This window comes from Ammospiza nelsoni, chromosome 20, assembly GCF_027579445.1.
Source record: "Ammospiza nelsoni isolate bAmmNel1 chromosome 20, bAmmNel1.pri, whole genome shotgun sequence".
In the NCBI taxonomy this organism is placed as follows: Eukaryota; Metazoa; Chordata; class Aves; order Passeriformes; family Passerellidae; genus Ammospiza; species Ammospiza nelsoni.
In genome coordinates, this window is record NC_080652.1 from 6,494,611 (window position 1) to 6,520,152 (window position 25,542).

The 25,542-nt window shown below is 46.1% G+C and overlaps 2 protein-coding genes across 5 annotated transcripts in view; one reads left to right on the top strand and one right to left on the bottom strand.

The window, feature by feature from the left end:
- The window catches only part of SPTAN1 (spectrin alpha, non-erythrocytic 1), a 45,881-nt gene extending 38,532 nt beyond the window's left edge, over window positions 1–7,349 (top strand). For 3 of the 4 annotated variants that reach the window (XM_059486431.1, XM_059486430.1, XM_059486432.1), the window contains 8 exons: window positions 180–292; window positions 1,084–1,101; window positions 4,175–4,229; window positions 4,743–4,939; window positions 5,316–5,369; window positions 5,779–5,925; window positions 6,201–6,348; window positions 7,026–7,349. In XM_059486431.1, the coding sequence (XP_059342414.1) occupies window positions 180–292; window positions 1,084–1,101; window positions 4,175–4,229; window positions 4,743–4,939; window positions 5,316–5,369; window positions 5,779–5,925; window positions 6,201–6,348; window positions 7,026–7,151 (858 nt within the window). In that variant the 3' untranslated portion in view covers window positions 7,152–7,349. Of the gene's footprint in view, window positions 1–179; window positions 293–1,083; window positions 1,102–2,860; window positions 2,924–4,174; window positions 4,230–4,742; window positions 4,940–5,315; window positions 5,370–5,778; window positions 5,926–6,200; window positions 6,349–7,025 lie in introns of all 4 variants that reach the window. The other variant, XM_059486433.1, reaches the window with a different exon arrangement.
- DYNC2I2 (dynein 2 intermediate chain 2) lies at window positions 7,340–25,475 on the bottom strand. The gene is given in 12 exon segments (XM_059486673.1): window positions 7,340–7,752; window positions 8,335–8,492; window positions 9,181–9,413; window positions 9,783–9,950; window positions 10,639–10,748; window positions 11,182–11,339; window positions 12,357–12,466; window positions 13,119–13,373; window positions 14,012–14,109; window positions 14,112–14,325; window positions 20,730–20,778; window positions 25,420–25,475. Coding segments are annotated over 12 exon segments (1,848 nt in total). The 3' UTR covers window positions 7,340–7,513.
- Between the last annotated feature and the right edge of the window lie 67 nt (window positions 25,476–25,542).

Consider the following 25,542-nt stretch of genomic DNA (forward strand, 5'->3'; position numbering starts at 1 on the left):
GCAGTTCTCAGGATTTCAGTTCTGAATTACCACCCGAGATGCTTTTCTCTAGGTATCCAGGACACCAAGCACTCAATGTTGTTTTGAGGCTCAGAACTGTGTTTTTAGTTTTTTGCTTTCTGTTACAGGATGAGACCAATCCCTTTATTTCTCTGAAATTACTGTTGTTCATTTCTCAGGAGCGTGAACTGGAGCTGCAGAAGGAACAGCGAAGGCAGGAAGAAAATGACAAACTGCGGCAGGAATTTGCTCAGCATGCCAATGCCTTCCATCAGTGGATTCAGGAGACCAGGTATAGTTTGTCTTTCCAGGACCTGCCCTTAGAGAATCCCTTAGGTAGTACTTTTGTGCATCCTCCATCTCTTTGGACTGTCAAAGTTGTAATTGTCTCCTACTGAAAAACAGCACATCAGGACTTGTCCATTCCCTGCAGTTGGGATTTGAGGGAAACCCATTAGCTACAGGGGAAAGGAAAGCCCTGGAACTTTAAAAATGTTCCTATTTCTGAATTCATTTTCCTGCAATAATTCCAGTTATCCAGGACTTCATTTTTCTCCAGTTATTCCTGAACTAGGCTGTAGCACAGCTGGGGAGGTGGAGCACAAAAAGCTCCAAGCAAAGTGGCATTTCTGTTAATTCCCCTTTTGTATTGAACAGTGTATTGAGAATCTTACTGCAGTTCAGATAGAGAAAGAAGATGTGAAAAGAACTTAAAAGTTTGTAATCATTTCCCTGGGCCACTGTCTAATAATAACTTTCTCTAAGTAGAGGAAGTAAAGGTAAAACAACTGTGTTAGGAATAAAAAGTCTCAAGGTTGAGCATTGCAGGTGCCTGCATTCAGTGCTGTCAGCAGCTCTGACAGGTTCTTGTTGGGGGTCAGAGGAGGTGAGTTCTGTTCTCTGTAACCCTGTGATTCTCTGTCTCTGTGTTTACAAATAGTTCTGTATGTGTCTTCATGAAATAATGAAATATAAATATGATTTTTAACTTTTTGATGTTTGCTTCCCACCCAAATCTCTATCCCTCTCTTACTGTCTTGTCTCTGTCCTGCTGCCTGATGTTTGGATCTTCACATTCTACAGGACTTACCTGCTAGATGGGTTAGTATTGAATTTTGTATCTTTCAAATTTTGGTGACGTGTTCTGCTCTGTGTGTTTTCTCCTGTTGTTACATTGCTTGTGAAAGCTGTTCTCAAACCCCTCTTATTTAAAAAGAGCAACCTTTTGCTGAGGTGCACAGACACAGGAAACAAGACTTTGGAGTAGTTAGCTATAAAGCAGTAGAAACATAAGAATCTCCTAGTCAAAAGCCAAATTACAACAGGCAGCCACTGGCACACCGTGAAATTCCTGATTTTTGCTCCCGCTTTCTCTGAGGGCTTGCACAGGAAATGGCCCTTAAGTTGAGAAGATGTGTGAGAGTGTAGCTCCTTTCCAAAGGCAGGCTATTCTGACATTTCTAGTTTTTCGGCTTAAGAGACTTGCTTAGTGGAATAAAATGTTTGACCATAACTGTTCTGAGAACAATGAACTCTCCAAAGTTTTGATAAGGAGAAGATTCTTAAACATTTTGCTGATATTACATATCTTAAAACCCCGTAGTTTGCAAATATGAACTGCCCACTCTTAATCTGCTGCAGAACCATGGCCCACACAAATTTTAGCCTTGACAGGAGAAAACCAACCTTCCAACATGAATTCAGGAAGCTGTTGGAATTTGCCAGCAGTTTTAAGCCCACTCTGTGTGCACAGCAATGGTTCCTGATGAGGATGTGTGCTGGCCATTTGTCTGGAAGTGGAAAGGGAATAATAAGATCTTTAAATGTTTTCAGACTGCCAAAGCCTCTGCAAATGTGTCTGCCCAGTTAAATTCCTTCAGCAGGACGAGTCTCAGCACAGTGGAAGCTTTGTGATAAGATTTGATGTCAAATGCCAGCAGTCTGTGGGCCAGGGCAGGGGCTGTGTGTGAGCCTGTGCACAGGGCTGGAGGAGGCCAGGGCCTTGCTCCTAAACAGAAATCTTTTCCTATTAGAAGGATGGAATCTTCACCGATAATTCTGCTGCTTAGTTGCTCTGTAATGATCACAGTCTTTTGTGTTCTGCCAGATAAAAATAGTTTGCCCTGGCTTTGTTGTACAGTTTAATGGAAGGGAGCAGATTTTCCTGGAATGGATGCTGAATTCCCTGCTCCTTTGTCAGATAGTGATGTAGATTAGTTCTGGTATCCAAGAGCCAGTGAACAGAAAGGAGCCATTCACTGAAAGACATAGGGTCAGAGTTAGAGATCCTCATGCCAGGCTCTTTTGTTGAACAAATTACCAGAGGGCTGCTGATATGCCAGGCAGAATTTGTCCCTAATTCTCTGTGAATAGATTAAAAACGTGGATGTAGTTCCAAGAGACACTGGCTGTGCTTAGCCTGGCTTGGTGAGAGGGAAGGCAGAGCTTCAGGGAAGTGTCAGGAAGAGAGCTGCCATGCACACCCCTTGCTTTGCAGCTTGTGTGTGCCCAGCACTGCCTGGGATGGGTGTTCTTTGGGGAAGGGAGGAAGAACAATTTGGAGTTGAAGGAAAAGATGCTTTTAAACAATCTGTAGATGAGATAACTGCAAAACTTCAGTTTGTCTCTTACTGAGACTCATTTTTTTGTGACTTACCTGAAAATAATAACAGTTTATTTTTGTGTATGTGCAACCAGCATTTAAATAATTTTCTCTCATTAAGTACTTGCTTGTGTTTGCTGCAAGGCAGTGCTGGCTTGGAGTGTGGCTCCACTGCAGTGGCCGTGTTTTGGTGTGTTCTTTCCTCTGTTCTTTCTTTCTTCCTTTTTGGAATTTACTTGGTTTCTTTCCTTTGACTAGCATAGCATATCGTCGTGTCATTCGTGTCTATCAGTATGAAGTTGGGGATGATCTATCTGGAAGGTTTTTTCCTCTTATTTTCTTACCTCACTTTGGTTTTCAAATGCACTCGTTAATTCCAAGGCTCGCTTTCCTTCCAACTAACTTTCACGGCTTAGAGATGCTTGGAGGTTTTGTTTCCCTGTTGGTTCTTTCCACGGTTGGTTCCCAGCTTCCTGCTCAAGGCTCTGGGCGTGCGCTTCATCTCTAGGCGGGCGTTGAGTCCGAGCCTTAACCCTGTGGTGAGAAACACCCAGATGTTTGGTGCATTTGCATTGCTACAGAGTGATTCAGCACTTGAAATCCCCATTCTCAAGAAGCTCAAAAACATGTGGGAAGACAGAGTCCAGCGGGGATGAAAACCTGGTTTTAGTGACTGGAATACCAGAGATTCAGGTTTTAGGAACTTTAATACCCCAGAGTCAGAGGACACCCCATCTGCACAGCACCCAGACTCACTGTCCACGTGTGGGTCATCCAGTGCGAGCTCTCACCGTACGTGTTGGAAGGACAGAGATTCCCAAACACGGCTGCGTAGAGATTGCTTGGGATCTTGGGGTGGGGGAAAAGCAGCATCCAGAGACTGTCCATAGCTAGTCTGTATGAAGGAGATCTCAGAGCCCCTGGCCACTGTGGGGACCTGCATGTAAAGCTCAGGGTGGAAATCACTGGGCAGAGTGGCTGAACCTCAGCTGCTCTTGGTGCAGCATGGAGAGGTGGGGTGGGAAAGGCACCTTTCCACCAGGCACTGCTGAGCAGCAGAGGTCTGTAGCTCTCTGCAAAGATTATGCCACATTAAGATTACTTTTCAACCAAACCAGTAGTTCTCACCATCTTTTTTTACCCTCATTTTCCCCTTTGTAACACACCTTCGTAGAGCTCCTGTACCTGACTGCAAATACAGCCCATCCCCAGTGACTCACCTGCAGTTGGTGTGTGTGGTGTGTGCTGGGCACGGGGCAGGGGGTGGGACTGCACTAAATTCTAATTCCATGAGGTCCAGTAAAGCGGGTGCTTTGAGTCTGGCATGAAGTGTGGCTGCTGATCATGTTGCCTTTCAAATGGGGCTAGAAATTAACTATATACAGAAATAAGAATCAGACAAAATGTACAGTGTCAGTCTGAAATAGGATGAGTCAGAATAAACAAAACACAAAACCAGTGTTTAAATATATGAAAGGATTTTTCATTTCAAGGAAGGACTGTTAATTTCAAGCCCCACATGCCATTTTTTTATGAGATAAGTGCCTTCTCTCACTGTTGTTCTGTGTTTAGGTCCTGTATGGTGGAAGAATCAGGAACACTGGAGTCACAGCTGGAAGCTACTAAAGTAAGTGATGTGCACCTATGGCTAAAACAGCATTTCCAGCTGGCTTGGGAACACAGAGCAGGAAGGGAAATGCATGGAATTGTGTGGGAAAATCTTAATTGATTTCAGACATTTGGAATATTTAAGAGGCCTCTGGGATTATCTGTTTACATATCTGATGTCTACTTCATCGCAGGCCAATGAACAACACTGATATAGTTTTCCATTTTTTTCCCTTTTTCCTAAAGGAGGTGGAGTAGGGCAGAGAGGATACAGTATTTTTAGCACATTTCCTAATAAGAAGTTTTTTAGTCTCCAGAACTGGTTTGCAAGCTCTAGTTTCCAATAGCGAGCATGCAGATGGACATTGCTCTGAATCTTATTTTACAAATCACAGTATATGGACATAAAGTCCTAGGAGAAAAAGAAGAGTATAACCCTTCCTCCCCTGCCAGCCTCTGTTCTAACTTTTTTAAGTTTTGGGGTTTTCTGGTGCTCCATGATTTCTCCTTCCTCTTTGCTCCCTTCTCACAGCGCAAGCACCAAGAGATCCGAGCTATGAGGAGCCAGCTAAAGAAAATTGAGGACCTTGGAGCAGCCATGGAAGAGGCACTTATCCTGGACAATAAATACACAGAACACAGCACTGTGGGGCTGGCACAGCAGTGGGACCAGCTGGACCAGCTGGGGATGAGGATGCAACACAACCTGGAGCAGCAGATCCAAGCCCGGTACTGCCTGGCCTGGTTTGAAGTGTCTCACTGCGGGTGGGGGGAAAGCCAGGAGCTGCCCATGCCTGCAGCCAGCCTTGCATGGTCTGTGCTAAAGGGTCTCCTGCTCAGAGCAGTGGATGCAGTGAGCTTGTACATCCCCATCACCTCCCAGTTCCCTTCAGAGGGATGAAGTGAGCAGTTTTAGAATAGCTCTGTTGGCCATGAGCAAGGGTGGGATCTTAGTGAAACGGTTTTGTTCTGTGGAGTTAGTGTGTACAAGTGTTCCCACATGGAATGGTTGTCTGCTCCTTTGTCCTCACTGTGTGGTGCAGGTGCTGGACTCAGAGTAGCCCAGCTCAGGAACTGCTACTCAACTTTGCTGCTTCCTTTTCAGGAACACCACTGGAGTCACCGAGGAAGCCCTGAAGGAGTTCAGCATGATGTTCAAGTGAGTTGCGAGGAACACAGGCCAGAGGAAGGCTTGAGAGATATTTCTGGCACATGGATGGCTCTTATTTGCAAGATCCATTTGTGGCTCCTTTGTTGTCTGCCCCACTTTGTGCTGAGCTGCTCCATTCTTTGCCAGAGGGCAACAGCCTGCAGCCCCTGCTGCTGGCAGTGCCAGTGCATTCCAGCTGAGAATACAGTTGGGTTTTTTTGGTGGGGAAGAGGTGATTTTTAAGCAAAGTTAAGAATTTGTGCATATTTTTCATGTATGCTAGACAGAGCTATTTATTGATATAAACTCATTTGTACAGAACAGGGGCTGGTTATAACCTTGATCTAGTTTTCAGTTCACTTTACAGCTCATGGGACTCAATAACTGACACACGTGGGTTCTGGTTTTATGTTTTTAGGCACTTTGACAAGGACAAATCTGGACGACTCAACCACCAGGAGTTTAAGTCTTGCTTGCGCTCTCTCGGCTACGATCTGCCCATGGTTGAGGAAGGAGAGCCAGACCCTGAGTTTGAGTCTATTCTTGACACTGTAGATCCCAACAGGTATGTGAGTTGGACCTTTCTGTACTGCAAAATACATGGAGGTATTAGCTGGGGAGTTGGCTGGAAGGTCCTTCACAGGCTGTTTTTACAGTCACTCATGTGAAAGCCTTAAGAAAGGCAAGACTGACATTTGTAAAGAAGAAATTCACTTTGAGAGAATGATCTGGTGTTGAGTCTCCTGAGTTAAGACTTTCACTCCTCCCAGAACAGTCCAGCCCCTCTCTGGAGGGCCTGGCAGTGCTGTGCTCTGGGTGCTCACAGTGTTTCTCTGGCAGGGATGGACACGTCTCGCTGCAGGAGTACATGGCCTTCATGATCAGCCGGGAAACGGAGAACGTGAAATCCAGCGAGGAGATCGAGAGTGCTTTCCGCGCCCTCAGCTCCGAGGGGAAGCCCTACGTGACCAAGGAGGAGCTCTACCAGGTAAGTGCTGGTTGTTGACCCAGGGAGGAACACAAGACTTTTGTTCACAGATAAAGCCCAGCACTAGTGGCTTGGAGGCTCATGTCACTGGGGCTGAGTCAGTTCTGACCCTGCCAGGGGATCCCCTGCAGCAAACAGAGAAATTGTGTGACAGTCATACTCAGTTGCTTTCTTGGCTCTATAGAGGAAGAGGAAAAGCTTTAGGTACCAAAGAACTGCTCAGGTTGAAAAAAACAAGAGCTACTTAAAGGCCTGGAAGGGAGCGCACTGTCTTCAGAACTTCCTTTCCCTCATCTGGGAAATTAGATGGGGGATGTTTCTCCAGACAGCAATTCAAAGGAAGAGCTTGAGCCTAAGTTTAGACAGTATGAACATCTCCTCCCTCTCACTGCCCTGCCAAAACAGCAAGTTTTTCCTGTCTGAATACCACCAGCTGGCAGGGAAATAAAGAGTTTGCAGTTCTTCCTTGTCCCAGTTACCTGCTCTGTCTTCTGTTCGGTGGGAAGACTCTGGTCAGGCCTTCCAACCCTTAACCAAGTAGTGCCAACAGCCAGAGCATTTCCATGCTGGGTGTAGTGGTGCTGCTCTGGTTTCTGCCCTGGGGAATGGGAGGGCTGCCTGTCAATGGCCCTGGGCAGCCCCAGAGCCCTCTCACCCCCACACTGTCTCTCTTTCAGAACCTGACCCGGGAACAGGCCGATTATTGCATCTCCCACATGAAACCCTACATGGATGGCAAGGGCAGGGAACTGCCTGCTGCCTACGACTACATAGAATTTACACGTTCACTCTTTGTGAATTGATCTGAAACACTAGCACCAAAAGATGCAAAGGACATGCTCACGTTTGCTGACTGTAGCTCTGCATGTGTCTCTCTCTCTTTGTGCTCTACAATAATCAATGTTACTTTATGATGTAACCTTAAAGTGCTTAGCTTAAAACTCTTAGGGAAAAGAAACATGTTGCAGTGTGCTTCAATAAAAGTTACTGGTCGAACCACATACTTTTGTGTTTAATGGTTAAATGCAAATTTAACTCTTATGTGGAGGCAACTCCAGCTGTTGGTTTACCTGTGTTTTCCAGGCCAACACTGGAACAGGTGAGTGGAGAATTGTCCCTGGAGTCAGGGCAGTTACAAGCTTCACACAGCTGTTGTGCTGCTCCCTCAGTCCATGATCTCATTTGCCAGCTGCTCCAGGTGACTCATTTCCCTTGGTCCCTGCTCAGTGAAGTCAGAGCTCAGCTGCCAGACTTTGACTGTCCCAGCAGCATCCCCTGCTGCCAGGAGCCGCGTGTGCTTGGTGTTGAATTCCAAACAATACACGGGGCAGTCACTCACAGACTGCTTCAGGGACACGGTGGGCTTCTGCGTGCTCCTCCCCAGGTCAAACAGGTGCACCTCTCCTGCAGACACAGACATTCATTGCAGCTTCATGGCAACAGACATCTTATCTAACAGCAGGTGAGTATCTGCTTAGTCTGGCACTCAGAGTTATTTTTAACCCGTTTCCCCTGCTGATGGGTGTCTAGGCTGTGATAGACAGCTGACATTACTGCAAGGCAGCATGGATTTGTTCTACTGTCAGAAACCTGAAACCAGCTTGCCAAATTCTGTGAAATCTCCATTCTTTAACTCAAATATGTTTGGGCAATTTTCTAAGGAAAAAGTTTTCATTTTAAGCCATTAGTTCTGGAAGTAGATGTCAAAAACAAACTGGAGATAGATTTAGCCTCAGTGATCTTGCTGTGCTGTATTCCTGTGAATGACTGTGGCAACAGATTTAAAGGTACCATCAGAAGTGAAAAGTAACTGCTGGTTCACCTTGTTAAAGTTAGAAATCACTCCTTTGTACTAATTACACAGTGAAAAGAGTGGCCACTGCTCTGTGCTTGTGGGATCTGCTAATCAGTACAATCGACCTGACTAACTAATACCCAGAACACTCTTAATTTTATGTTCAAGAGAAGGCACCTGTAGTTACTTGCCTTCCCCAGATGCAGCTGCAAAAACCAGTGGTCGAACTGGAGACCAGCATACACAGAACAGGTATTTCTTTGATAACTGTAGAGCAAAGAGGGGCTGTGTCTGCAACATTGAGTGCAAGTGAACTTGTCCGTCGGTCCCACAGCTCAGAAAGAGGTTCCTGGGGGAGAGAGGAAGCAAGAAACAGCTCGTTTTGTTTTATTGCTAACGACAAAGAACAGAAATCAGTCAAGGAGCATGACCTCGGACAATATTCCTGCTTTGTAAAGGTCCGTGTCTCCTAAAGCAGCAATTGCCAGCCTGTGCTGTGGGCTGTTTGTTACTGCCCTCAATTAAGCTTAATGAGGGCTTGTATTGACCGTCGATGGGTTGTGGCCCAGGGCTGCCTGAGAACTGCTGATCTAGAGCTGGGCATTGTTCGAGCTGGGCTTGTCTCATGCAAATCAAATGCAAACCTGGGCTGTCAGCATCTTTCACACAAACAGGCTTGGGGCCTCCACGGATGGTGGGTGAATTGCTGGCAGAGATGGGAGCTTCTCATTTAAATTCTGGCAGCTACTGATGGCAGAAAAATCTTCAGTAAGATAATTAGTGATCTGCCCAAGTGAAGGACTTTTTCATCTCCTTGGCTTTAGATTGAGTATTAATTGTAACAGAGAGGATGATCTAAGGAAGGTGCTAGTGTTGCTCATGCACCCACATGGAGGACAGTCCAGTAGGCAGCTTCACCAGAGCCAAGGGATGTTTTTTCTCTACTAGGTGACCCTTTTTTGGAACTTCTAACACACCCCAGGGGCTATTTTGTGTTTAGAGCCAGGCAGTGATCGTGTCCCACATGCAGCACTTGCCTGTGGAAGGGCGAGCAGCTCACGGAGTACACGGGCCCAGCGTGAGGGGAGAAGGCGAGCTCTGCCGGCGCCCTGAGGGGAACGGAGCCGCGCGGCCGCGGGAGGGCCGGGCCCTGCGCCGAGGTGGAGCACCGCAGGCAGTACCCGCCCTCCACACCCACAACGAACACACCGGCATGGAAGGGTGAGAAGGACAGCGAGGTCACCCCCACGGCTGCCTGTCCCCAGGCCACCTGGGCAGAGAGAGACAGAGCTGGTGTGAGCTGGAGCTCCCCAGAGAGGCACAGGCGGGCAGGGCCTGCTGGGGGCCCAGCGGGCTGTTCACAGCACAGCTTGTGACAGCTCCGTGTTTGTAGTACTGAATCCTTCCTACAAATGGGTTCACATGAATTAACATTACAAGCAAGTTCTCCATCCTGGTAACTTCTCTTTAGAGCATGGCAAAGCCTCAGCTGTTGTCAGTCTTCTAAGAAAGATTTCTGTATGGCAAAGGAGCTGTGGATCAAGGGTGTGCTTGTTCAGAAGGGGCTTTTCCTCTGACACTTGGGCTCCAGGACTGAGTGTTTTTATGCAAAGGGCACTCTTTGAGCTGCTGAACTCACCTTCTTCAGCCGAGTGCTGCGAGGGATCTGCTGAGCCACGATGGCAAATCCTTCAGCCAAGGCCAGCCGCCCGTCCCGCTCCTCCCTCCACACGAGGATCTTCCCATCTGTCCCCACACTCATCAGCCGGGCGTGGTTTCTGTGCCTGGTGTCAGGTAACCAGTGAACCTGTTCCAAATGCCAAGAGCTCAGGACAACGGGGACTGTCACAACTGCCCAGCCCATGCAGCCTGTGGTGGCACAAGAGCACAGCCAGGCACCAGCCTGGTACCAAACGAGCTTCTGCTGGGAGCTGGCACAGACTGAAACACATCCAGTGTTCAGGGCTGAATCTCCATTGCAGTTTCTATGGTTCACCTGCCCTCACTTTTGGCATAGGCATTTATGGCACTTTCACCCAGCTCTAAACAACAGTATTTTCCTAAGCAGCAGATGAGAAAAATACACAGGATGTCCAGAGTCACAAGGCCCCAGAAGGGCAAAACCCTTAGGAAGCCAGACTGGATGACATGCTTGTAAATTCCCTTAAAGCATGTGGCTTTAAGCTTCCAAGGATCATGGACACTTTCCCATTTGTGTTTTTAAACCACTCCAAGTATCACTGGTTGCATCTCCCTTAATAAACAATTATAGTTTGGGAATCATCCTGCTTTTCATTTATCCTGGACAGTGAAGTTATTTTATACAGGCTGTCTGTTCCGGAACTAGATTTGGGGGAAAATAGCCAACCAAAAAAGAATATAACTGCTGAAATGTCTGTGAACTGCCTGGCTGTTGATGGGAACCAAAGGGATGACACAAAACAGTGCAACTCTCACCTGCCCCAGCCCTGTGTGCTGTCAGTGCTCTCTGTTACCTGATAGACTGGGTCAGTGTGGGTGTCATCTGTCATCCCTGTCCTCCAGATCACAGGGTCTTCTGTCCTGCTGGTGTCCCACACCACCAACTCCCCACTGAACAGGCCACCTGAAAGGACAAATACAAAACATCCGAGGTCTGACAGCTCAGAACAAATGTACAAATGGAGCAATGGTGGAAACAGACCCACCAGCTTTAAAGGTTGGCCAGTTCTGTGCAGGGCACAGCCAGTTCTGGTGTAAGAGAATATTGCTCTGCTGAAATAAGTTTATTCCCTTACAGGCAGAGCTGGATTTCCTTCTGTCACCTCTCTCTGAGGAGGGGATATAAAGGCAGGTGTCACTGAAGAAGCAGCAAGTCCCAGTTCAGATGTTACAGTGCACTTATCTGTGTTGGTGGGCATTAGTTCCTCAGTTTGAGGAGCTGCAATGCTGCTCCTTTACAGGAGATCTGAGGCTGGACTCAGAGAGAAAAACCAAAGGATCCAGGTTGCAGGAGGAAAGGGTATGTTTAAGCATGGTCTGAGGTAAGAACAACCCACCAGCTATCAGTGATGGCTGGGAGGGATGGAAAGCCAGGCACATGACAGAACTGGGAACATCCACCACCAGGTCAGGGTGCTGTGGATTCAACCCTCTTCTGTCCAGATTCCAGGTACAAACATAGGATTTCTCTGTGCTCCAGTCCCCATCGTCCAACCTGAAAAACAAAAAAGCTGCATCTTGCTTTGTGTGTTCCAGAGGATTCCAGTCCAGCAGAGCTCTGAGATTCCCCATGGACACCTCAATGTGCTGCTTTGGGTCCCATCATGAAGGAATCCTGAGGGGATGGAACTTCTCTGGGGGCTGGTTTATCCAGGATGTGACAGGGAACATGTCTGTGCTTACCTCAAAGTGCAGCCAGTAAATTTTGGGTACAATTTCCCTATTCCAAGACCTACTCACCATTCAAATAATGGGAACAATCAAAAGGGTGCATATGGAAAGTTCATGGAAGGAATTCTGCTGAGGGTACCCACAGACACAAAAACCACATCCTCATCTGCAAACCGTTGTAGACTGAGAGAACAGAAGGAGCAACTAACATACAGGTTTGCCCTGTTTTACTCTTCCCTATGCATTCTCTCATGGAAACCCTTTTTGCTGGGGCTTTTAATGTAAGGAGTGGGCAGCATAAAAAAAAAAAAAAAATCAGGGTAGAAGCAGGTCCAAGGAAGAGGGAGCTACTACAGACATCAATGGATTAGATAAATAATTTGTGAGACCCTTATTTCAGAAATCCTTCAACATGTTATAACATGTCCATGGCACCAAGCACATGCATGAACAGGTGCCAGGTTCATCCAGGGTGCTCAGAGACCACATTAAACATCATGATCACAGTGAAGATAAAGTGCATTCTCCCAAACCTCACCTACAGATATTTGCAAATGCATCTGCTCTTTACATCTTTCAAACAGAACCTACCTAGAAACAAATCAGTAAGATCATGTATCCATTTTCAGGGTGGGGGGAAGGCAGAAGAAATAAAAGATTAATTCAGGACTTGCCTGAGATTTTGTTACTTTGAAAATTAATAATTTAACTTGCATAAGGAGTGGATATAGATATATATATGTCAGTTTATTACTACAGAGAAAGCAAACATATCTAGACCTCAGGTCAGCCTGAGCCACCACATGAGCCTCAGCTGCACTCCCAAATCCCTCACACTCACCGACCGTAGGAACATGCAATGACAGATCCTGTGGCATTCCATGACACACCAGTGACCTGCAGGTTCTGATCCTGAGCCTCTGGGTATGACAATGTATGCAAACACAACACCTGGAAGAGATCAAATCCAAACACTGAGGCAACAATCTCTGAACAGAGAGAAATGAGATCTGTGCCCACCCTGGTGTGATTGTGGGGTCACAGGGTGGGTTTTCCTCAGTCCAAGTATTTATGTGAAAAGGTTGTTGAATTCCTGTTGAGAAACAAACCCACAACAAACTGTCACTCAAACAACCTCTCAGAGAGTGCACAGCTCTGGAAGGCTGTGCCTAAGAATTTACAGGTGTGAGTTTGGCACTCACTGAGCTTCACAAGTAACAGTTTGAAAATGCCAGTCCCAACATGTACTGATACAAATTGCTTCCATTCCTGAGCACCATGCACTAAACAAACCTAAGCAGGCAGAGCTGCCAACTCACTGACTGCAACTGTTCCTAGATCCCTGCTAGGCTGCAGTGCTCTGAAGGGGCTGAAGAAAAGCCTACACCAACTGCAGGCTTCCTCCTCTCACTGCTGCAACAGCTCAGTCACCAGCAGGAAGAACAGTTTTAACAAGCAAGGAGAAAGCTGTAAAAACCCCAAGGCAGCCCAACTGGTAATGTTTAATTATTAGAACCTGGTAAGAACAATCACAGCAATAAGGACTAACAACTTAAGAGTAACTGAACTCTGCTTGGACAATGACCTGAAGTCTGTCACTTACTGTTTCATCCTGATCTGTCCAGTTCACTTCAAAGCCATCAAAGGCATGACTTTTCCAGTTTTTATTTAGTTCTTTGATAACAGCATCCTCCACTCTCTGAAGGAATGACAGAAGCCCAATATAATCTACTTGGACTTCTTGCTGAAAGTCTTGGACAGCATCTTTGCTCTGTTCTGTCTGCACTGCAGCATCTCGGGCTGTATGAGACTGTGCTGCAGCTTCTGCTGTTGAAATTTTCCCAGTCTGGCAAGTTTTCTAGTGAAAGAAGACAGACAGTCTATAGTCTAAGCAGAAAAACAAGTGTTGCACAAGGCATTCAAAGCACCTTCCCCTTCCTGCCGTTTCACAGAGACATTCCAGCCCCTTTGGTACACAAGGTACCTCCGTACCTGCCCAGGTGTCGGTGATGTGTTTGTGACCTTCCCATAATCTGATCGGGGGCAGAGATGCCCGAATGCCAGACCCGGGCACTGCTCTAAAGCATGGAATGGGAAGGACGGGAGAAGGCGAAAAGGCAGCGAGCTCCAGAGCGCGGAGCGAGCAGCGCACACGGTGACAGCGCAGCATTGTCAGCTCTCAAACTGCGGGGCGGCAGCCGCTCGGCCCCGCACACCGGGGCTAAATCAGCACAACGCTGTGGGGACAGAGCCGGCGGGCGGGCACAGGCCCCGGCGCCCCGGCCCCGCCCGGTGCCAACAACTACCGGAGCGGGAGCGCTCGGTCCCGGGCCGCGCTGGAGCCCCGGGACCTGCGGGGGGGGTGCGGACGAACAGGGATGGGGCGAGTCGGGGCACGATCACTGAAGGTCCGGGGAAGGCGCAGCCTTGACAGCCGCCCCCTGCCCGGCCCGGCGGTACAAGGGCGGGAGCGGCGCCGCCCCGGGGGTCTCTCACCGCCTCGCAGCGCGCGCTCCGGGCGCTCCTCCACAGCGACTGCACGTCGGCACCGGGTGCCGTCCTGTCCGTGAACATGCCGGGGCCGGAGAGGTCCCTGGGGGATCGGGGGTCAGTCCCGGCAGTCCCGGCCCGTGGCGCTCCCGCCGCCCGCGCCTCCGGTTCCCATGGAAACGGGCGCGCGGTGACGTCACCCGAGCGCCGAGCCCGCCGGCCTGCGAGCGGTAAAGTGAGCCGGGCGGGGCCATGTTGGGGAAGGGTGCGGGGCGGCGGGGCTGGGCGGGCGGTGGCTCCGTGCGGGAGAGCGGTGCGGCCTATCCCGGCACCTCTGTTAGATCCTTGGGTTTGGCTGAGGCTGCTTCTTCCCCTTCGGTCGCTCCCGCCGTAGCTGCGCTGGGGCCCCGCTGGTCCCGCCGCGGGCACGGGTGGCAGCGCAGGCGAAGGCCGCGGGGTGCCAGGAGTTAAGATGGCGGCGGGGAGGGGGCGACAAAGCCGAGCGAGGTGGAGAGCGGGGACTGGGCCCGCTTGAGAGGGAAGCTCCACTGGCTGTCACTGTGTGGTGGCCCGGGAATGGGGCCGGCTCAAGGCACACTTAGTGCCCGGGGTGTGCTCTGGCTCGTTGCTCTGCTCGCTGCCGTGGTTGGTTTTGATGGGGGAGTGAGGGTAGTTGGTGCCCAGGCTGAGTTGCTGTGTGGCCGGGCTGGCTGCGCGCCCGCGGGGCTGCTCCGGTACCCGGGCACCGGCCCCTGCACCCGGATAACCCGTGCTGCTCCTGTCCGCAGGGACACGGACTGGTGCTGGAGCTTATTTAAGTGGTTATTCCTAACAGGAGTGACTCTGCTTGGAGATTTTTTCTAACTAACTCATTGGAACAACTTGATGATGAATGCACAGGCTAAATTTAGTGCTGGCATAAGCGGGCACAGATGCACCAACTTCAGTGGAGTTATTCCGGCTGTTGCTGGGAAGGAGTCTGGCCTGTGTGGAGGAATCAAGGCTGCAGGATACAGAGCAGGAGCTCAGCAGAACGATTGTAGTGCTTTCACCTCTTGAGCACGTGTGAGTCCATTTGTATCACAGCTGAGTGCAATGATTCTGCTGAGGAATTTAAAGTACTACACAATTAACAGTGAAGTAAGAGTCCCTAAAACGAATGGTAAAGAACTCTTACAGTCAATTTACAGACAGTGAAATTGGAGCAGAAGGAGGTTCAGTGGCACCTCCTTCAAAAGCAAAAAGTCTCAATGGAACTGAATCTCTAGAATTTCAAATCCTGGCTGGAGTGGACCATCACGATACCCCAGAGAAGAGACAAGAACATAAAAGCATAAACACTCTTGGGCTGGAGTGATAGCCCTTTTAGCCCTGTCATGTCTGTCTCATCAGCACAGGAGTTAATCTGAATTTCCAAAGTTCAAGCTTGGTATCTCCAACAGCAACTGGTTCGTGTGGAAGCACGAGCAATGGCAGGCAGAGACCATCTTGGATGTAACTGAGCACTTTCCCAGCTCACTTCTGCAGGCAGGCTCCTGGCTTTGGGTCATTGCATGGGGCAGCTTTTCATCTGATACTAAATATTTGAACCCAATAGCAGAATAGTTTTCTTAAGAGGGTCTTAATACTTATCCTCTATAAATAGATCATCTTCAGTCATCAATAAATTATCTTTAATTGCTATGATTAGAACTGCCAAGGCATATTACTCTTTAGTAGAGGAGTAAATATTATGAGTGTGAATTAATATACAGGCTGCATCATCGTCAAAATGCTAAGCACAGACTGCAATTTAAAAACTTTAAATAACTTGTCAGAGGGGACTTAAGGAGAAAAGTTTGCGAGTTTTTGAGATGGCAAAGAGATAAGAAAACTGGAATTTAGGTATGTGAAACAGAAATAAATCCATTTTTTAGCCAGTAGTATGCAAAGTTACTGCAAATGTAGAACATGTTCCCTGTATCGTGGTGCATGTCCGGGCTTTTTCTTCCCTGAGGATGAGAAAGGAGCAAACAGCTCCAGACAAGGACTGTTGTAAGTAACTGCACTTTTATCCTTTATTCCAATTTCTCTGGGGTTTCAATATATCAAAGGTATTTCAAGAAATCGTACGTTGCTTTTTTCCCCTGGCCTGGCAGTATCAGATATATGGATGTTTTTGTCTTCACATCATCAGAAACAAGGCAAAATCGGGGATGAGTGGGGGAGGGCTGTTACTTGCCTGAGGCTACCCAGTCTCTTTTAAGTGGCTGCTTTTACTGGGCTGATCTGTGCTTTTTCCTCCCAGTTTCATGAGACAAAGTGTAGGAAGTTTTCACTTTTACATAATGGAGCAAATCAGCATCAAAAAAAACAAGAGAAGATTGAGGTAAAGCGAAAACAAAAACGAAAGCGAGGGGGAGAAAAATCAGAAAAAAGCTGCACGCTAGCGTGTGATCGCTGTGACCTGAGCAAAAGAAATACTCGGAGCTGCGTCTCGGTAAAAATTCCCCCACTAGTGGGTGCAGTCGCTGCCCTCGATTTGTGATAAATGCAACTATTCAGTTCTGTTGAGGCTCCAGACAGGCGAAACAGGAGATTGTACCCGAAAATGGAGAGTCGTAACTGAGCCTTTTCCTTTTACACCTTCCCCTCCATTCCTTCCACCCCAAACAGATGCACTGAAGACAAATAAAACAACAAGCACAGATAAATTCGGCCATGAGGGAGTTCTTGGACTTGTTCTGGCAGGGAGTGGCTTGACACGGGATCGAAGCCTTTGGTGCTTGATGACTGTTCAGGGGAACAGAACTTCATAAGTATTCTTGTTTATTCAGTATTCTCGTTTATTCATAGCAAACAGCCAACAAACAAAACTCTTCAACCTACAGCAAGGGTTTGTTTCAAAGAATTTTCACTCCAGAACCCACTTGTTTCTCCAGCTTCCATAACCAGCAAGACCTAGTGCTGTTCCCTGACAGTTCCCATCCTACCCCTGCACTGCTGAACAGCCCGAGGGGACAGATGTGGTCTGCCTGAGGCCTGGGTACTGAGCTATTGCCTTTGCATTAACCAAAGGATGTAACCTGGAGTTTGAAGTGGCTTTTTGCTGACATTTTTTGCTTGTTATTTGAGTATGGATAATATCTAATCAGTTACTCCCATGTTTCTTTTTTGTTAGAAATTGATGATTTTAAAATTCACCAAATCTTGAGGGAAGTGAGGTCCCCACAACTGTCAGTGTTGAACCCATGTCCATGTACCCCACTAGCTGCTCAGTAGCTTGAGGAGGGTTCAGGTCCTTGTGTGGACTCTGTGTTACCTCAAGCTGTGTGAATCCCCCAGTTATTTCTTCTCCAGTGCCATTTGTAACAGGCTCATGCATTTTCTCTAATTTGTGACCTCCTTTTCCCTGTCCCCTCTCCTAAATGTCCCTGCAAATGCTGTGCCCTTTTTGCATTGAAAACCTATTTTTCCTTGTTAGCAGAAAACATCAGCTTGCTTCTGAAGTCCTGTTATACCAAAAGACATGATACATTACCAAAAGAATCCATCTCCATTAAAATCATGACCTACTGTGCTTTGCAGAATTAGTTGGGGGTTCCTTATAAATATGGCTGTGGTTTCTTGCCCTGTACATGTATTGTTTATCCCCTATTCATTCCTTCATGATTAATAACAAGACAAAGATTTTAGTCAAGTGTAAGCAGCCCAGGAAGGAGCGGGGGGAAGCTCTGTGGCAGGTGGCAGCAAGTTACAGCCACAGGGGCACAAAGGCACTGCCAGCAGGGCTGGAATGGCAAGCAGAGCTGGCACGGGGCCGAGTGCCATGGATTGTCCAAAGAGGCATCTGTGAAAGGCTCAGGATCCTCAGTCCTGGCTGCCATGGTGCTCTGAGCTCAGTGGCAGCTGTGAGTCTCTGCCTTGGGCAGGGGATTGCTGCTGTCAACAAGGTGACTGGCAGTGGCTCTCTCCTTTTGGTCTCAGCAGCCTCTAGTTCCTGCTGGGTTCGTAGCAGCATGTCCAGCATCTCCTCACAGAAATGAAGGTACAATCTGCTGTGCCACTCCTCAAAGGTACCTGACCCTTTGCAGTGCTGACAGCATGAAAGAAAACAGAGATCTCTTAAATTAATCCCATATTCAGTAACCATGCATGACTAAAAATTAGTTATCTGTTCTGTACATCACTTAATCAACTCATATTGCATCTGTAGTATCTCAAACAGTTGTTGGGATTTTAACTGCTATGTTTGAAGCCAGTGGCTATATTAGAAAGTAATGTGGACAGATATTAATCCTCTAAACAGAACTGGCTCTCCTTGGCAAAAGTGTGGTTTCAAAACAGGACATTCAGAATAAGTTGTTACATTCCACTTGGTACCAGCAGAATTTGCATGGTAGTTCTGGGTGGCTCTTCAGAAATCTCTATTTATTTAATTTCAAGCATGCCACTGTAATTTCTGAGATATTATTTCTATGAACACCAAATGTTCAGTAATACATCTTAGTTTTACTGGGGTATGGATATGTAATTTAAGAGTGGAGAATGAAATAATGTTCCTACCATGTTAGCTAATGCAGCAGGAAAGACAGATTTGCAAGGACTCCTTTTACTGATATAAATTTCACCTCCATTTAGAGAGTTTGCATATTGCCAGATTAGCAAGACCAGCAAAAGCACTTAGTGTGAAAGCCACTTCTTAAATGGCAAATAAAAATATCTCATTTGATTTTTTTTTTTTTTTATCCCAAGTATAACAGAGATTACAAAGAATCCTGGAACGTATTATACAAGCACAGAGAGATAACTTAACAAAGTTATGCACTGCAGAATTATCACCTTCTCAAAAGCACATGGAAGATGAAGGGAGGCAGAGTATCTTGTATAGACCAACTGGATATGTCAGTGCAAGTGTTTTAACTGCTCACAGAAAATGCCAAGTGATTTGTAATGATCACTTTCTTTTTATTGTCTCCCTTTATCTTGTAGCAGAGTGACAGTCTGGTTCTGAGAAATAACAGAATGAACCACCCATACAGCTTGTTTCTCTAACTTCTTTTTTCAGTATATATGTAGGGTTCCCAACACAAGTACTGATCCCAGTCCAGCTTGGAAAAAAAAAAAAAAAAAAAACCAAAAAAGAAAAAGGGAAAACATGACAAAACAGGGCTTAAGCAGCATGAATGTGGCTCTCTCTGGAGAAGTGTAAAAGACAATTGCACCAATTACATGCTGGTTTTGGAACTCCATGTAGCCTAAGCCTATTGAAATATATATTTGTGAGCGGGAGAGGAGGGGAAGGAGGATGCTCTGGAATGAGGCCTGGAGCTGGAATGCTGTCATAAAGGCAGCAGTAGGAGGGAGAGCTATAAACTGGCTGCAGTCCTCAAATTTAAAAAAAAAGGTCCGGAAACATTTAAATGCCAAATTATGTGACACCTTTCATTCCTGTTCTTTTCTTTTGTCCTTAATTTTCCATTTAATTGACTGAAACTTTTCCTATTTATGCCACCAACTGTGTAAGCTGGGCTGACTAAAGGCATTTTTATTTTTCTCTACTCTAGCCTGACAAACTGCTTATGCAACAGCTTACACCTTTAATAACACCAATAAAACTGCATCAGAACTTTTAAAAAAACACAGATTTCTTAGCATCAAGGCCTGAGAGATCTTGCTGCAGTGCTGGCATGTGACAGGAGGCAATTTATAAGGAATTAACTCTGACAGTCACTTTATACAGCTGATTTTGAAAGATCTAGGCACTAAAGATGTGTTAATGAGGGTACTGAGGCTTCATAATTAATTATATTAGCATCTCTTTGTTACTCTCTACAACGGTAGTGGCTGGTTGACATTTCAATGGGAGTCTGGTGGTATTCTTTGTGATTATTATCCAGGAGTACAGTTATACCTTAGCTCCCAGAGGGAAACGTTGCATGTAAATGCTGCTGTGAATTGCAGGGGCTTTCGGAGCTCAGTAAAAGCCCTTGAAGGAGACCCCGCTGGAAACTGAATGGATGTCAGTAAAATTTCTCCAGTCTGGAGTCTCTCTTCAGATATGGACTCTCCTCCCCCTTCCTTTCCCTCCCCCCTTCCTTCCAGTGAGCTGGTCCTTCTCACAAAGCTTAAAAACAGCAACATCCAACCCTTGCTGAATGTCGAGTTCCAGACCCCTAAAGGAAGGAATACTGACCTGAACAAAGCAGTGAGCAAAGTAAACCTGAAAATAGGGAATATTTTCATAGGCTTGAGTTTTCAGTGCAATAAAACCAGAGCTGCCAGAAGGAGTCCCAGAAGTGGTGAGTCAGATAATAGATGTACGGCTGTGGTGGGAGGGAAATGGTCTCCACTTCGTTTTATACCACCCCACCCCCCCTTTACAAAGGCAGATGAAATTATTTTCCAGTCATACCACTGCAAAAACAAACATGGAGTTTAAAGGTTATTTCCTTTGTGTGTTTCTGAGAGACATTAGTTTTGACTCCAAAGGGGAAAGGAAGATGTTTTGTCAATGACCTCAATTTCCACTCTGAAAGTTTTTGCAGTATCACCTGAGGTGGCAGAGCTGCTCTTTTGTTTACTGATAAATTCTACTTATGTTAATTTAAAAAAAAACTTACAAACCTAATTTGCTGTTTTTTCACACCAGTTGCAGTTAGAACCTTGTTATGGTTGGGCTCAGTTAAGGGCACAGTTTGACAAACACCTCTGCTAAGTTGAATTTGTGCTGTGTGTTCCTCACTCTTTCATTCCTGTCTTCAAGAGACTCTCTTGTAACATTGTTCCTGCATCTGCACCAGGGAACCAGATCAGAGTACTAGTCTGAGTTTAAAAAAAAAGGGTTGTGGGGACTATTTCTAATTGAAATCAGATTCAGATTCAATTAAACACACACAAAAAGAAAATCACTGGCACAATGCAGGAACAATGTAAAGGGGAAGAGGGGAGGAATGTGTGGTGGCAAATGCCTAAGTAGGAGCTTCTACCAAAAATTCATTTGTCAAACCATGTCCTGAAAGACTTTACTTTCTTCCAAGCCAGAACCCCTGTGTGTGCAGGTAGAACCTCACATGCAGGGATTACAGTTGCAGGACTCTCAGAGCTATTGTAATACCAAAAAATAATAACTGTTCCTACAGACTGACACAATTAACCAAATTCCACTCACAGATCATAGTTGGCAACTCATGCAGCATTTTATGTAGCTGAAGTTGGACACCAGTTCTGTTCCTGAGTTCCATCTCTGGCTCTAATGAGCAATAACTCTGAATGACTCTGGCATTCAGTTCACCTACCAGTAAAAGAATTACTTTCCTCACAGAGCTTTTTGCATTTAACCAAATTTTTAAAATGAGCTTTGACATTCTCAGATGAAAAGAATAATGTGCACAATGTATTATTATAACAAAAACTGTATATGACAGATTCCTACATTTCTCCTGTCTTTTGTCTCACCTTTCCTGTCACCATACTCCTACACGGGACTCAATACACACCGTAAATGTTTGAGTAACTCAGGCTAATGAATTGTAATTAATGCACTTGTTCTTTGCTGAGCAATGTTGTGTGTGTTTATTTTTATCTGATACTTTTTGGATAGAGACAGAGACAGAGGTTACGCCCCCTGAGAGTTCAAATATCAATAGTGCTCTACATAACAAGGGGAGTTTTTAATGATTCCCACAAAAACTGCTGCCACTTGGTAACAAGACAATGGATGAAACACACTGAGTGTAAAATTTTTGCCTCTAGTGCTATTCCCAGGGGACCAAATCTAGAATTGATAGTCAACTTAGCCTAGGATTCAGCATGAATTTTCCTGCTGTAGGACTGAGGAGATGGTAAATAAGAGTTTTAAGAATTTGCCAGAGTTAAAATCCTGGAAAGCAAAAATTTATACATTGACTCTGTAGAAATGTTGTCTCCCTTTTAATTTCCCTATGAGTGGAGAAGATGGAGAGAATCTTCTTTATATCTCCTTGCAGAAGCACAAGGTACAGTTTTATCTCGTCCTCAACATGTCTGAAAAGCTTATGCCTCATGTTCAGAAACGTCTAAGGCTCCATTGACTTTCAATTTAATATTTTAAAGAGTATTTTGACTGCCTCTTTGCCTCTAGTGTCTGGGAACAAGCACAGGTGTTATGTAACTATACATCTCTTCATGGAGTACAAGCAGGTGCTCTGGTAAGTTAGAGATGTGGTGTAGAAAAAATAAAAGTCAGGTTTAGCAATGTCTAATGGATATTTCATAAAAATAAAAACTAATACAAATATGATAACTTGATTTATTCAGTGACATATTATTAGTCACTGCCTGTTGTCTGTGTTACTGAACTGCTGTCCTGCTTCAAGGCAATTATCAGCCCCAAAATATTTTCATCCAAAGGTTTAAACTGCAACAACTGTGAGGACATGTGGAAGATTCCTCTGTCATTATCTCACCCTTCAGTTCTAACATGAATTCTTGACTGGGAAGGTCTGTGACTAGTGGAGATGAACAAACAGTTGGAGCTGGTATTTGTGTGTGCCAAGCTGTGTGTGCAGAGCTGGGGGGGCCCAGCAGCTCCTGGGGGCTGTCAGACTGATCACACACAGCAAAGCAGCCCTGTGGCTCCCAGCAAGCCCTCAAGTGCCAGTCAGGCTTTGCTATCAAGTACAAGCTTGTGTGTTCCTGAAATGTGCCTTCAACTCACAGGTGTACTCAGTAACTTGCAAGCTTTCATATGCTCTAAAAACTTGTCTTGCACTCCAAGGGGAAATCTTTGTTCTTAATACAGAGCCCGAGCCTGCAAACTCTCAGTGGAAAACCAGGCTCCCAGCATAGAGGGACAGTTGTTAAACAGTCTCAGCGATGGTAAAATGATCCTTGTTTTGTATTTCTCTACAGTAATTTCCAATTCTTTGGGATGGAAGGCTGTGAAACCATGAGTTGCTATTAATTACATTGACTTACTTGCATGATCGTATATATGCCCATTTTGCCTTGCAGAAATACTTAGGGGGAGATTCACTCTTCTTTTTTCACACAGCACTGCATTATATTGGAGAGGATTTTAGCACATTATTCTGATTTCATTTGCTAAACTGGGGTTCAAGTTTACAATTTACAGCCGACTTGACAGACCAGAAAGTACACCTGATTATCAATTATGTCTCTGTCTTGTATTAACATATCTAACCAATGAGAGAAATACTGGAGATCTGAACTTTAGAGAGCAAATACGAAATTTCCTTTACAAAGAAAGGAAACTGAGTCTGTTTAGTCAATTTTTGAGGAAAATGTGCAATTATCACTGTACATTTAAACCCTTAACAGTTATTCAAGGACTTAAACTGCATTAGAGGTTAGCTACAGGTCATGAAAATATTAGAAAGATTTGAAGGAAGTTAACTGAGTATTTATCAATAAACCCTCTACATTTTTGGGGGTTATTTTGTTACTGTTTCAGGGATATTAAATTAACATTCTTTTAATACTTACATGTATTCATATTCTTTTTATATATAATCAATATACCCTTTTTTGTTGATAATAGCTAATTTTAAGGTAGTAAAAACAGATCTTGGAAATGTTTTTTAACAGTACAGCAGTTGAAATTCATGATTACTTGGTTTTAGATACATCAGAGTATTACTACAATTGTGTACTTCAGGAATACCTGGTAATTTATAGACTAAACAAGGGGTTCTAGTAGGGAACTGACAGGTGCCACTTGTTCCTGCTTGGAATTAGCTTTCAAACTTGCCACCTGTATTTCAAATTATACACCTTCAAAGACTAATCTAGAGAAAAACAATATAGTAAATTACAGATGAAAAAAGAGGAAAAAAACTACAGCAGATACAACTGCATAGTCAAGAGACCGAAACTAAACAGAAGAAAGAAAATCAAGCTGCACACATGAGTTTACCTTGTCTGAATTGGAAGATATCCATATTAATCAATCTTGGGAGATGCAGACAGAATAAAGAAAGAGTCATCTTGCTGTGATGGGCTTCAGGAAGGCCTTGAGACATCCTCCCCTTGGGGAGGACTTCATAATCTTGCATTTATAAAGTTGTGATGCTTTGCCCACCTTTTATGTCCAGTGGATACAATTGCTGAATGTGAAACCAGAGAAGTAAGGGATGGCAGCTCCTCTCTCCTGCTGTTTGCACGGGGAAGCACAACACAAACCCTGCGGATGCCACAGCCCTTGTGGGTGGCAGTGGAAGCGAGGACATAGCTGGTGGGAAGTGACAGCTGGGAATACAAAAGAAGAAAACAATGGGGATTTGGAAGCAACAGGTGGGAGCAGGATTCAGAAAAGTATAGTCAGGACTTCTGAGGAGGCAGGAACTAATTTGGCCACATTGAGTAGGTCCAGTGAAAGAACAACATGAAGAGGCAAAACAGGAAACGAGCAGGAAGACTGTGCTAATGTTGTATAGCTGGGGAAGCAAATACAGACAGAAAATTCCTACTTCATCACAACTGTACTTGTTTCTTAACCCGGCCTGTATCCTGACACTCATCTGTGAATGATATGCTGCTGCTTTTGATAGAAAAGAGTGACTTGGTTATTCCTTTAAGAGCAAACACGGGTGAGCTGTAGCTGTGGAGCTGCACTGAGCCCTTCCACGACAGGTGGACAGGAAATGGACAAAAAGGGTTATTTAAAGTCTGCCTGCTCTCGGTGCAGTGGCAGGTGTGCTGGCAGGCAGCTCTGTGACCTTCTGGAGTTGAGCTCCCCAGTAACTGAGCTGGATGTGACTGACAAGGCTCTGTGCCTTCAACACAGAATGTCCCAAGTTATTTATATGGGTTTGTTTAGTCTCAAGGAGGCTCGGGGGCACCTCATTGCTCTCACAACCACCTGAAAGGAGGGATGGGGGCCGGTCAATTCTGCCTTGCTTGCAGTAAGAGGCCTTGAGGGGAGATGGGAGATTCTGATGAGGTATTTGAGAGAGATTTTTCCCTGCCAGGGTGGTCATGCTTTGGGATAGGTAGAGTCACCATCCCTGGAGGTATTCAGGTGTGTGGATCTGGTTCTGGGTGATGTGCTTTAGGGGTTTGGGGGTTACAGTGGTTGTAATGGGTGAACATTAGACATGATGTTCTGGAAGGTCTATTCCAACCTTGGTGATTCCATGCTTGTGCCCATGTTCCAGGTAAGGCAGGCAGCACAGGGAGACGGGGATGCCACATCCCCAGAGCGCGGCAGGTTGGAAAAGCGACCTCACTGCCAGAGGGAAGCGCTGAGCCCACAACCAAGGGAACACCACACGGAGCGGGACGGCAGCATTCTAAGCACCCTTTGGGGGTCGGGGGTCCCGAAATCCATTCCTGCCCCGCGATGTCCCCCGGTTGAGGGAGGGACCGGGCCCCATCCCGGCCGCACCAAGGGCTCGGTGCCCGCGCGGGCCGTGAGGGGACGGGGCGGACCTCACGGGGCCTCGCGCCCCCCGCCATAGCGAGGGCTCGCGGGCACGTGCAGCGCGCGCATGCGCCGCCAATTCTCCTACACACACCGCGCGCACCCCCGCCCTCCCGCGCGCGCCATCCTCTGTGTC